This window comes from Halteromyces radiatus, assembly GCF_025201355.1.
Source record: "Halteromyces radiatus strain CBS 162.75 chromosome Unknown BX664scaffold_1, whole genome shotgun sequence".
In the NCBI taxonomy this organism is placed as follows: Eukaryota; Fungi; Mucoromycota; class Mucoromycetes; order Mucorales; family Cunninghamellaceae; genus Halteromyces; species Halteromyces radiatus.
In genome coordinates this window covers 2,118,422-2,128,248 of record NW_026251687.1, presented here as the reverse complement: position 1 = coordinate 2,128,248, position 9,827 = coordinate 2,118,422, and the positions used below count along the sequence as shown (strand labels likewise).

The window sequence follows — 9,827 nt, the reverse complement described above, 5'->3', positions numbered from 1 at the left end:
CGGATTCTGGATCAATGAAAATAGATTCTTGTTTGATATTATTCATTCTAGTGATTATACGATTGCCTACAAAGAGAAAACGTCTACCATATAGAATAAAAATTCTAAAGATATTTAATGAATAAATAACAATTGTTGTAATAGCAAGACAAAAAGCAAAGATATCCAATGGAGTATTTATAAACTTGAAAAACAGATCAGAAAGTGGTGATATGAATGAATAATGTATAAAATGATAATGAATGATGATTGGAATTATGAAAATAATACCATGATGAAAAATCCAATCAAATGTTTTTTTAGTCACTTTGGTGGATAACATATGCAATTTTATGAATTTACAAGAAAAAAAAAAAAGATCAACACTTCTTTTATATATAATAATCCTCATTTTATATTTTTATAAAAAAAAAAAGAATCTTAAATAATGAACCTCTTTGTTTTTTAGAAGAGAAATAATACTTTTTTAAATGGCTCATTTTATTGATTTCTTTTCTTTTCATTGCATGAATAATATCATCTGAATTTACAGTCTGAGCAAATCAAAGAAAAATTCAAATTGCGTCACTCCAATTTTTTCTTTTTTTCTGTTTCTCTTTCACTTTTATTTTTTTTTCTTTACTTTTTCTTTCCTAAAAAGAAATACGAAACCTTAATGTCATCTGTTGAGTATCGACAAAGATCACTATCACCTTATTCAAAAAGGAGACAGTTCGATGAAAGGTCTACCTCACGAAATAGAAACGACGATCATTATCGAAAAAACAATTATAACGATCATTACGACAATCGACGAGATTCTTACCGCAGCCGACATGAAAAGGAAACGAGTAGTGATGAACAATACAGACGTCATGACAACAACCGTTATGGAGATCGACAACGTAATCGAGAATATCATGATGAAGATAAACGACAACGACGACGTTACGGTGATGGCGAAGGTCGTCATCGTGATTCAACCTCATTTGCTAGCATTCAAGGTGGACCTGAAAAACTACCTGGAGAAACCTATATGGAATAGTAAGTATATAATTGTATATATACAGAGAAAAGATTACCGATTGATTAACTTGGTTTTATTAGTCGACGACGGGTACGTGAAAGTAGTGACAAAACCATTTGGATGGATCACCCGCCTAGAAAAGAAGTAACAACAGATGCATCCTCAAAAAAGCGTCGATCTCGTAATGACAACAGTGACAGCCAGAGCAGTTCAAATGATGACAGTAGTGACGATAATAGTGATGACGAAGATCGACGTAGAAAGAGTCGACGACACAAACATCGAAGTGATCGTCGTAGTAAGAAACGTTCCAAGAAACACCATCGACATTCCTCATCAAGAAAAGAACGTAGTAGACGACGACGATCACCATCACCTATCTCTTCTGACTCTTCCGATAGTGATCAAGAAAATGAAAAGGTAGCATCAGTATCATCTCCTCCAGCACAACAACCTGTATTGGATGATCATATCAATTTGGATTCAGAAGATCTTTGGGTTGAAAAACAAGGCAAGTTGAAAATAAGGATTGGATATTTCTTTTGAAAGAACAAGAATCTAATATAAATCAAATCTGTTCTTATGTATTATTATTATTATTATTATTATTATTATTATTATTATTATTATTATTATTATTATTATTATTATTATTATTATTATTATTATTATTATTATTATTATTTGTTATTTTGTAGTGGACTTACCCGATGATCTGGCACCTGTGGGACCAGTACCATTATCCAAAGATGAAAAGGAAGATGAACGAGCGTAAGTATTAAATAACAAAAGAGATGAAATGTTGGGTGCTCATGGAATGACATTAATTACAATATATAATTTTATTTGTTTATATCATTATAATAGTTATGGATCAGCTTTACTTCCCGGTGAAGGATCTGCTATGGCTGCTTATGTGAAAGAAGGCAAACGTATTCCTCGTCGTGGTGAAATTGGACTTTCTGGTGATCAGATTGCTGAATTTGAAAACGCTGGTTATGTGATGAGTGGAAGCAGGTAAAGATAGAAAGAAATAATAAAAAAAATATATATATATATCCTACTAATCCTACTCACTTATGGTTCTTTTCTTTAATAGACATCGTCGTATGAATGCTGTTCGATTACGAAAGGAAAATCAAGTTATCTCGGCCGAAGAAAAACGATTATTATTACAACACGCCTCCGATGAAAGAATGAAACGGGAAAATGACATTATATCTGAATTTAGAGAGATTCTTAGTGACAAATTCAAAAAACCAGAATGAATAAAAAAAACCAATTTTTTTTTGTATTATTGTATGCATATGTGAATAGACTGTGTAGTATTATCATGGATATATTCTTCAAAAAGAGTAATTATAACATAATCTTCATTCTTTATAATAGATTGATTTTTTATTTATATGAGCAAACAACAATAACAATAATAATAGAAAATAAAAAAAAAAAGATAAATACTATACTATAACCTATTGACATTTCGTTTCGATAATGGAAGGACCAACTTCTTCATATTCTTTCTTGGAAATCCAAAGTTGATGGAAGGTACCTAGAGACGCTAGAATAGATCCACCCAGCCAACTGCTACATTTTCGTTCTATTTGATTACCAGCAGCATGAAGTTTGATTTTGCTCTGAATATTCCGCAAAAAAAAAAAAAAAAATGAATGAGTCAACAAGATGATGATACGTTTTGACAAAAAAAAAAAAAAAAAAAAAAAAGACTTACTCCTGGAGCCATCATTGGTAATTCATAATTCAAACGTTCATTGAAACCAGGAAGTAAAGAATTACCACCCGTCACCACAATATTGTTGAAAAGTAATGGACGCAAATCGATGTCACAATTGGAAATACTTTGATAAACCATTTGATGCATTCCTAAACTATCATTGATTTGTTGTTGAGTCATTCCTAGTTTTGGGATCACTGTATCTAAACTTTCTGAAGCATGATTTGGCTAAGAGGAAAGAGAAAAGAGCTTAAGTTTCTGTGTTTTCTTTTTTTTTTTCTTGTTTAATATATATTTACCACATTCAAGAATTCCTTGGGTTGGTATAAGAGTTCAGGAAGTCTATATCTGCTTGCACCAAATGAGTTATTATATCCATCAGGGAATTCGAATGGCTTTTGAGGACGAGAAGCCATAATCCTTAAAACACACATAAAAAATAATAATAATAATCGATCAATCAGTTTTAGTGGATGATAAATCATTCTCTCTATTTCCCACTTTACCCTTCATCAAACGTCATTTCAGATACTTGGCATACGGATTCCTTATATTCCAAAATGGTTCTCTATGGTAACATCAAAAATATATATATTGTTAGAATGAATCAATATTCTCTTTTTTTTTATATATACACTTACAGCTACTTGGAAATCACGGAAAGAAGATGTTACTTCCAAATCTGACCGTAATTTCGCATCGGCAGGTTGTCCAGCTTCTACGGGTTTCTTGCTTGCAACTTCATAAGAAGGAGTCACCTTGAAATGAAGATCTTGTTCCAATTGATCCAAAATTTGACGTGTGAGTAGATCGCCTGCAATCGGACTACGAAGAATTCCCTTCTTGAGAACGTAACCATCATATACAGGTACAGCACTAGTAACACCCGCACCTGAATCCAATACAAGTGCTGTTGCTCGTCCTACAGAAAATGCGGTCATCACAGCGTCTTTTGCAAGGTAGAAAGCAGGGAAATCGAATTTTTCAAATGCCAGTTCTGCAAGTTTTTCTCTACTTTCCGTTGTATTCCAAGCTGGTTCTGTGTATAGTAAAGGATGTTCTTGAGGATTAACGCGTAATACAGTATTGAAGGTCCAGTCCCATATGGCTTCCATAGCATCCCAGTCCTTTACTAAATAATACAAAAAAAAAAAAAAAAAGATAGATGTCAATAAACACAACACAATAATCAGAAGACCCCCCCCCTCTTGAATATCATGATATTTATTTCTGTTTATTTCCTTTTTCTTTTTCTTGTTTGACATACTTAAACCATCTTCAATAGGATTTATGATCTCCATATTCTTGCGAGGAGTGTTGATTCTGTTATCACCAATATAGTATTGAGAGTATTTTTCAGCTTTTGTTGTTGGTTGATTGGCATCGGTCATTTCTACGTCTGTGTTGTTATCACCATTGTTCAAAGTCGTAGGAATATAACCTATTGAAGAAGGAAACATGGCTTTTGGTGTGTCTTCCCCTGCGTAACCTGCACGTACGTTGCTGGATCCAACATCAAGTACTAAAGCGTTCACTTCATCTACAGAGTTGAAAAAAAAAAAAGATCAGGTTTGTTGAGTCAAATTGATAAGCTTGAATTTTTGATATACAAGTTCAAATTACCTCCTCCATAAGTTACCATGATATTTCTATATAAGTTTATTGAAGCTGTTGTGGCTAAAAAAAAATGTAGAAGAGAAAAAGAGAAGAAAGACGGAGTCTATTTGAATGTGCCCAAAGAACACAAAATTGTTTTACAACAAGAATTGGGACAATAAGCCTCAGAAGATGTCGCACAGGGCATCTCATTCCAAATTGAAAGAGAGAGAGAGAGAGAGAGAGAGAGAGAGAGAAAAGGGATATTCTCCCAACAATTTCCTTGATAGGACTAGACGAAGGATGTTGGATACAATAAAAGATATTATCCAATATATTTCTCAATATCATGAGTCCTTGGTAGTATCATTTATATTGGCTATTCTAGCTGGTCTTACAGCAGTAAAAACCATACCGCGACTGAAGCAACCTTTTCTGAATGCAAAACTGTCAGGCATAGATATTCTCAAACCTAATAAACCTATATTGTAAAGAAAAAGAAAATAGTATGTTTATCATAAGGTGTATAGTCTTATTCACCAACACTAACCATCTTTACTATGTATTAGACCTGAAACACTTGGTTTACCCATTGCTATCATCTATCTCATCACCATGTTTCTATTTATTCCAGTTCCTTTTATTGATTGGTTTGGTGGAAAGTTCTTTTTTTCAGTGGTACATGATGAAGCACCTCATTTAGGTACCTTTCCTTATCACAAGGTATATATACAGACAGTCTTCATATAATATATAGATATATTTTATTCATTCGCTTATTAAAATAGTGTTCCTTATTTTTAATATAGTTAGGCGAAATATTATCAGCTATATTGGCTATTCAATCTATGGTATTACTTGGATTCGCAGATGATGTTCTGGATGTTCGATGGAGATATAAAGTATGGTTTCCAGCTATTGCAGGTATACCGCTACTGATATTCTATTATACCAATTTTGGTGTGACATATGTTGTGACCCCTATTCAGCTACGTCCTTGGTTTGGCGATATGATTCATCTTGGTAATAAAAATGATACCTAATAAGAAATGGTCTAGAATTCTAACCACAATATCATCATCATTATTATTATTATTATATTGATTAGGACCGTTATATTATGTATATATGTTATCATTGATTATATTTTGTACACATAGTATAAATATTCTTGCTGGTATCAATGGTATTGAAGCAGGGCAAACGTTGGTGATTTCCTTATCGATCATCATAAATGATTTGCTTTATATCTACAAGAATCCTGATCAAAGAAGTGTAGAAGTTCATCTCTTCAGTCTATACTTTATGTTACCCTTCACTGGTGTGACTTTGGCCCTTCTTTATTACAACTGGTAAAGTGAATGATGTTAACTTTAGACTATGATGTTACATAATAACTAATGAATAATTTTACGACTTACTTTTTCGTTTTACATATATAAATGATAGGTATCCTGCCAAGGTATTTGTTGGTGATACATTTTGCTATTTTGCTGGTATGACAATAGCAGTAGTAGGCATACTAGGTCATTTCCCAAAAACGTTGGTACTGTTTTTCATTCCACAGATGTTTAATTTTTTATATTCATGCCCTCAACTTTTTCGATTTGTTGAATGTCCACGACATCGAATGCCCAGAGTCCTTGTCGATAATAAGAATGATCAAAGTAAAGTACTTCTCCACTGCTCAGTAGTGACATTAAATCAAGAAAGGAAACCTACAGGTAAACTTGGACGTGCCATGCTGGAATTTTTGAATGTATTAGGATTACTACATGTCATTTCAAGAGATGATCATGGACGGATATCACAATGCAATAATCTTACTCTATTGAATTTGGTTCTCAGTTATACTGGCCCAATACCCGAGAATCGTCTTACTTGTACTGTACTTCTCATTCAGATTTTGTGCAGCTTACTTGCTTTCTATATTCGATACAGTCTAGTTAAATTTGTTTACTGACATTAATATATATATTAAAAAAAAAAAAAAAGATTTTTGATACACTTCTTTGACTCATTGTCTCATCCATGAAAAGGTCTTTTTTTTTTTTAGCCCCAATCTTTAAATTTGGAAATTTGAAAGTTTCTATTGATGTTTCCTTTTTCGATTTGCTCTGAGTCTGAAATAATCAAATCTCATTGACCTACACTTACAGCCAAAAAGTCACGTACACGTGGTGGATCATCCATACTTTTGCTTGACCCCTTTTCGCTCTCTCACTCTCTCTTTCCTTTTATTTTCTTTTTCATTTTTGTCTTCCTTTTATTTATTTTATCTTTTTATCATTTTGACGTTTTTACCCATCACTCTTGTCGTCAAACTATATTAAATAAAAGAAAAACGATGAATATATTTCGACTAGTTGCAGATTTGATGCATTTAGCATCTATTTTCATTCTTCTATTGAAAATCAAAACTACTCGTTCTTGTGTTGGTAAGTTTTGGATGAAACTATGAAAAGGACAACAACAATACTTTATAGGTGGCGTTTTTGCTTCTCTTCTTGAATACTGTTGAACAACATCAAAGTCTACAGTTTTATTCAACTTTTCTCTTTTTTTTTTTTTTTTTTTTCTTGTAGGTATTTCTTTTAAATCACAACTACTTTATGCTATTGTTTTCCTAACACGGTATTTGGATTTATTCGTTAAATTCCTCAACATATATAATTCCTTTATGAAAGTCTTCTTTATTGCAAGTTCCTTGTATATTCTATTCCTGATGAAGATCAAATTCAAAGCAACTTATGATGCTAGTTTGGATACTTTTCGCGTCGAATATCTTCTTGGTGGAGCAGCTGTATTGGCATTGTTGACTACTGAAGATTACACTGTGCGTGAGGTAAGAATAAATATAGAAAAAAAAAACACGTATATAAATATAACTTTTTTTTCACAACTATCATTCTATTGATATAGACTTTATGGACATTCTCAATTTGGCTTGAATCTGTGGCAATTCTTCCTCAATTATTTATGCTTCAAAGAACAGGAGAAGCTGAAACGATCACAACTCATTACTTGTTTGCTTTAGGTGGTTATCGAACTTTATATATTTTTAATTGGATTTATCGTTATGCTACTGAAGGTTATGTGGATTATATCGCTTGGATTGCTGGATTATTGCAAACTGCCTTATATAGCGACTTCTTCTATATCTATTATACAAAGTAAGTATTAAAAATTAAACGGATATATGAGAGATTATATAAAGAGAGATTGATTGATTCTTTTTATATTCTTTTTTTTTAAATAGGGTGATGAAAGGGAAACGATTTGAATTACCAAAGTAAGTACTTTTCCCTGAAAACATATACACACACATCCATACAGATGATTCAAAAGAAGTTTGGAAAAAAGTAATTATTTAATTAATATAACCTTTTTTATTCTTTTTTTTTTTTAATATAGGATGGTATGAAAGAACAAGAAAAAGAAGTAAAAGTAGTTTATATACATTTGTATACAATACCATTGTTTTGTCCCCATTGAAATAAAGTTTATTTATTTATTTTAAATATCTACAATCTGATATGTTATATGTATTAAAAGTATAATGATGATCTCAAAGATGGAAATATTGTATATTGAATGCGAGTTTTTATTTGGAATTTAAAGAAGTATAATATAAAGATACAGTAGAAGGTGTTTGCATTAAACAAATAGATGCTAAAATAGGTAAATGGTATAAAAAAAAGGCCTAATAATCAAGTTGATCCAATAATAGCAGAAAGTTTGGTGGCACACATCTATAAACAAAGTCAATGTCAATGCAAATGAGTCTCTATGATACCATACACACACAAATATATATTTTTCTTCATCTCCATGTTTTATCCTTCATCTAGACTTACATTGAACCAAACTGAATCATTTTCTTGATTGGATGCATTGGATGCGACTTTGATTAGAGAATCTACCTTATTCACATATTCTTGCATGACCACTACCATTTCTTCGGGTTCCAAATCATATGCCTTTGAGACCATCACATCTACTTCTTCTGCCACAGCTTTTCCTTGAGCCAAAAGTGAATCCGAGAATGTACATCTCTTTTGAATTTTTTGAAATAAAAGATAGGTCAATCCCACCAAAGAGACACATTGTCTAGCCACTTGGGGGTCTACATCCATATCCATAGCCATGTCATCTTCATCTTCTTCATCCGCAGCAATACCACTATCATGATCATCATTCATTTCACCATCTCTAGGTACCATGTCATTTGTTTCATTTTTCACATCATCCAGTGTTTCCAATAATACCTTCCATTCAGCTGCCACGGCTTGTTGGTTATTGGCAGGTAGATGAGACGCAGATTTACAAGTTTCCCATAAAGCCGCAGTAGACAGCATAAAGGATGATGATGATGATGAAGAACAAGCAGCCGCTCTATCTGAATCCATAAAACTGACAAGTAAACTAATCGCCCCACGTAACAATCTGTCGATAAATGTTTTATATGCCTTTCGATAGGTGTTTATCATATATTGTCCATTCAAAGGTATATCATAATAAAAACCAACAATACGATAAAGAGTATTGCTCATTTCTATATATCATCAAGAAGAAATATAAGTCAAAAAGAAAACTTCTTTCTTTCCTTAAATGTTGTTTATTTTTTACCATCCACCATTTTGATAGCGTCTTGTGGTTTTCTTGGTGGTTTGCAAGCTAAGGTTAATTTGGTCGCGTCATGAGATAAAATGACACATAACTTTTGCATTGTATCTCGTAATTTATCTTGATCAAAAGAAGATTCCTTTGTACTGTCGTCTTTAACTTGACATTTAGCCATGTCTTTTTGGATCTGTTCAAGTTGTCGGCGATCGTCCATATCCTTATTGTAGAGTTCTTGAAGGTTGGAGGTCAACATGTTATACCCTTTTTGTAATTTTTCTGTTTGACATACAAATATAAATAGTAAGCTATTTAATTCGTTAGATTATATAATGAATATTCATACCTTGAAAATCAGTTTCATTTGACATCTTTATAGTCTTCAGAGATCTTATAACAAAGCAATTGAAAAGTATTCGAGAAAAAAAAAAAAAAAAAACAACGTGATCAAAGAAAAAAAAAAATTTTACCGGTGTTTCAAAACCTAATTTTTTGCATAGAATCTTGATCAGACAACAAAACGAAATTAAGGAAGCAACTAGTGATAACGTACAAACAAGCTCTCGGTTTCTTTAACAAGTTTCAAGCAAGATCCTATGGTAAAAGATATTGTTATGCTGATGAATTCCGAATAATGATACTCAATATCGAGAATTCGCAGAGACAGCTGAGAGAAAACAAGATGCTGCGATAAGATGATAATAATTCTTATTCCTTTTCTCGTGTATGTTATTGAGGTATGTCTTTCCACATCTCCTAGATGATATATTCTACGTTAAGTGTGTTCATATTGATTCATATCTGTCGAAATAAAAACAAAAATGTTCATATAGTTTGTCTTGCTTAGTATAGGGGATATTCATTACC

At 32.2% G+C, this 9,827-nt stretch overlaps 5 protein-coding genes across 5 annotated transcripts; 3 read left to right on the top strand and 2 right to left on the bottom strand.

Moving 5' to 3' along the window:
- Nucleotides 1–477: 477 nt before the first annotated feature.
- BX664DRAFT_320895 (ras-induced vulval development antagonist-domain-containing protein) lies at nucleotides 478–2,300 on the top strand. The gene is made up of 5 exons (XM_051543191.1): nucleotides 478–1,023; nucleotides 1,087–1,517; nucleotides 1,705–1,777; nucleotides 1,874–2,023; nucleotides 2,106–2,300. The coding sequence occupies exons 1-5, from the start codon at nucleotides 656–658 to the stop codon at nucleotides 2,272–2,274; spliced, it is 1,191 nt and encodes a 396-aa protein (XP_051404849.1). The 5' UTR covers nucleotides 478–655; the 3' UTR covers nucleotides 2,275–2,300.
- Nucleotides 2,301–2,384: 84 nt separating this feature from the next.
- On the bottom strand, nucleotides 2,385–4,437 carry BX664DRAFT_272425 (actin family). The gene is made up of 7 exons (XM_051541184.1): nucleotides 4,365–4,437; nucleotides 4,009–4,281; nucleotides 3,383–3,873; nucleotides 3,248–3,309; nucleotides 3,041–3,161; nucleotides 2,739–2,969; nucleotides 2,385–2,643 (listed from the first exon to the last, which is right to left on the bottom strand). The coding sequence occupies exons 1-7, from the start codon at nucleotides 4,381–4,383 to the stop codon at nucleotides 2,479–2,481; spliced, it is 1,362 nt and encodes a 453-aa protein (XP_051404848.1). The 5' UTR covers nucleotides 4,384–4,437; the 3' UTR covers nucleotides 2,385–2,478.
- Nucleotides 4,438–4,581: 144 nt separating this feature from the next.
- Nucleotides 4,582–6,332, top strand: BX664DRAFT_320892 (glycosyl transferase family 4-domain-containing protein). The gene is made up of 5 exons (XM_051543190.1): nucleotides 4,582–4,825; nucleotides 4,907–5,060; nucleotides 5,147–5,360; nucleotides 5,446–5,689; nucleotides 5,787–6,332. Exons 1-5 carry the CDS (start codon nucleotides 4,641–4,643, stop codon nucleotides 6,298–6,300), a joined length of 1,311 nt encoding a protein of 436 aa, XP_051404847.1. The 5' UTR covers nucleotides 4,582–4,640; the 3' UTR covers nucleotides 6,301–6,332.
- Nucleotides 6,333–6,572: 240 nt separating this feature from the next.
- On the top strand, nucleotides 6,573–7,863 carry BX664DRAFT_381850 (ER lumen protein retaining receptor-domain-containing protein). Its single transcript, XM_051548998.1, has 5 exons — nucleotides 6,573–6,775; nucleotides 6,923–7,182; nucleotides 7,260–7,510; nucleotides 7,597–7,629; nucleotides 7,752–7,863. Exons 1-5 carry the CDS (start codon nucleotides 6,685–6,687, stop codon nucleotides 7,759–7,761), a joined length of 645 nt encoding a protein of 214 aa, XP_051404846.1. The 5' UTR covers nucleotides 6,573–6,684; the 3' UTR covers nucleotides 7,762–7,863.
- Nucleotides 7,864–7,918: 55 nt separating this feature from the next.
- BX664DRAFT_320889 (uncharacterized protein) lies at nucleotides 7,919–9,362 on the bottom strand. The gene is made up of 4 exons (XM_051543189.1): nucleotides 9,307–9,362; nucleotides 8,967–9,239; nucleotides 8,195–8,892; nucleotides 7,919–8,089 (listed from the first exon to the last, which is right to left on the bottom strand). Exons 1-4 carry the CDS (start codon nucleotides 9,329–9,331, stop codon nucleotides 8,048–8,050), a joined length of 1,038 nt encoding a protein of 345 aa, XP_051404845.1. The 5' UTR covers nucleotides 9,332–9,362; the 3' UTR covers nucleotides 7,919–8,047.
- Between the last annotated feature and the right edge of the window lie 465 nt (nucleotides 9,363–9,827).

Coding starts and splice junctions, on each gene's coding strand:
- BX664DRAFT_381850 (XM_051548998.1), top strand. CDS start 6,685: ATGAATATATTTCGACTAGTTGCAGATTTGATGCATTTAGCATCTATT. Junction 7,183..7,259: donor AAGATTACACTGTGCGTGAG/GTAAGAATAAAT, acceptor CTATTGATATAG/ACTTTATGGACATTCTCAAT. Junction 7,511..7,596: donor TTCTATATCTATTATACAAA/GTAAGTATTAAA, acceptor TTTTTTAAATAG/GGTGATGAAAGGGAAACGAT.
- BX664DRAFT_320889 (XM_051543189.1), bottom strand. CDS start 9,331: ATGTCAAATGAAACTGATTTTCAAG. Junction 9,240..9,306: donor AAATGAAACTGATTTTCAAG/GTATGAATATTC, acceptor TATGTCAAACAG/AAAAATTACAAAAAGGGTAT. Junction 8,090..8,194: donor ATGATTCAGTTTGGTTCAAT/GTAAGTCTAGAT, acceptor CTTTGTTTATAG/ATGTGTGCCACCAAACTTTC.
- BX664DRAFT_272425 (XM_051541184.1), bottom strand. Junction 3,874..4,008: donor TCCTATTGAAGATGGTTTAA/GTATGTCAAACA, acceptor TGTATTATTTAG/TAAAGGACTGGGATGCTATG. Junction 3,310..3,382: donor TCCGTGATTTCCAAGTAGCT/GTAAGTGTATAT, acceptor ATGTTACCATAG/AGAACCATTTTGGAATATAA.
- BX664DRAFT_320892 (XM_051543190.1), top strand. CDS start 4,641: ATGTTGGATACAATAAAAGATATTATCCAATATATTTCTCAATATCAT. Junction 5,061..5,146: donor GTACCTTTCCTTATCACAAG/GTATATATACAG, acceptor TTTTTAATATAG/TTAGGCGAAATATTATCAGC. Junction 5,361..5,445: donor TGGCGATATGATTCATCTTG/GTAATAAAAATG, acceptor TATATTGATTAG/GACCGTTATATTATGTATAT.
- BX664DRAFT_320895 (XM_051543191.1), top strand. CDS start 656: ATGTCATCTGTTGAGTATCGACAAAGATCACTATCACCTTATTCAAAA. Junction 1,024..1,086: donor GGAGAAACCTATATGGAATA/GTAAGTATATAA, acceptor TGGTTTTATTAG/TCGACGACGGGTACGTGAAA. Junction 1,778..1,873: donor GAAAAGGAAGATGAACGAGC/GTAAGTATTAAA, acceptor TCATTATAATAG/TTATGGATCAGCTTTACTTC.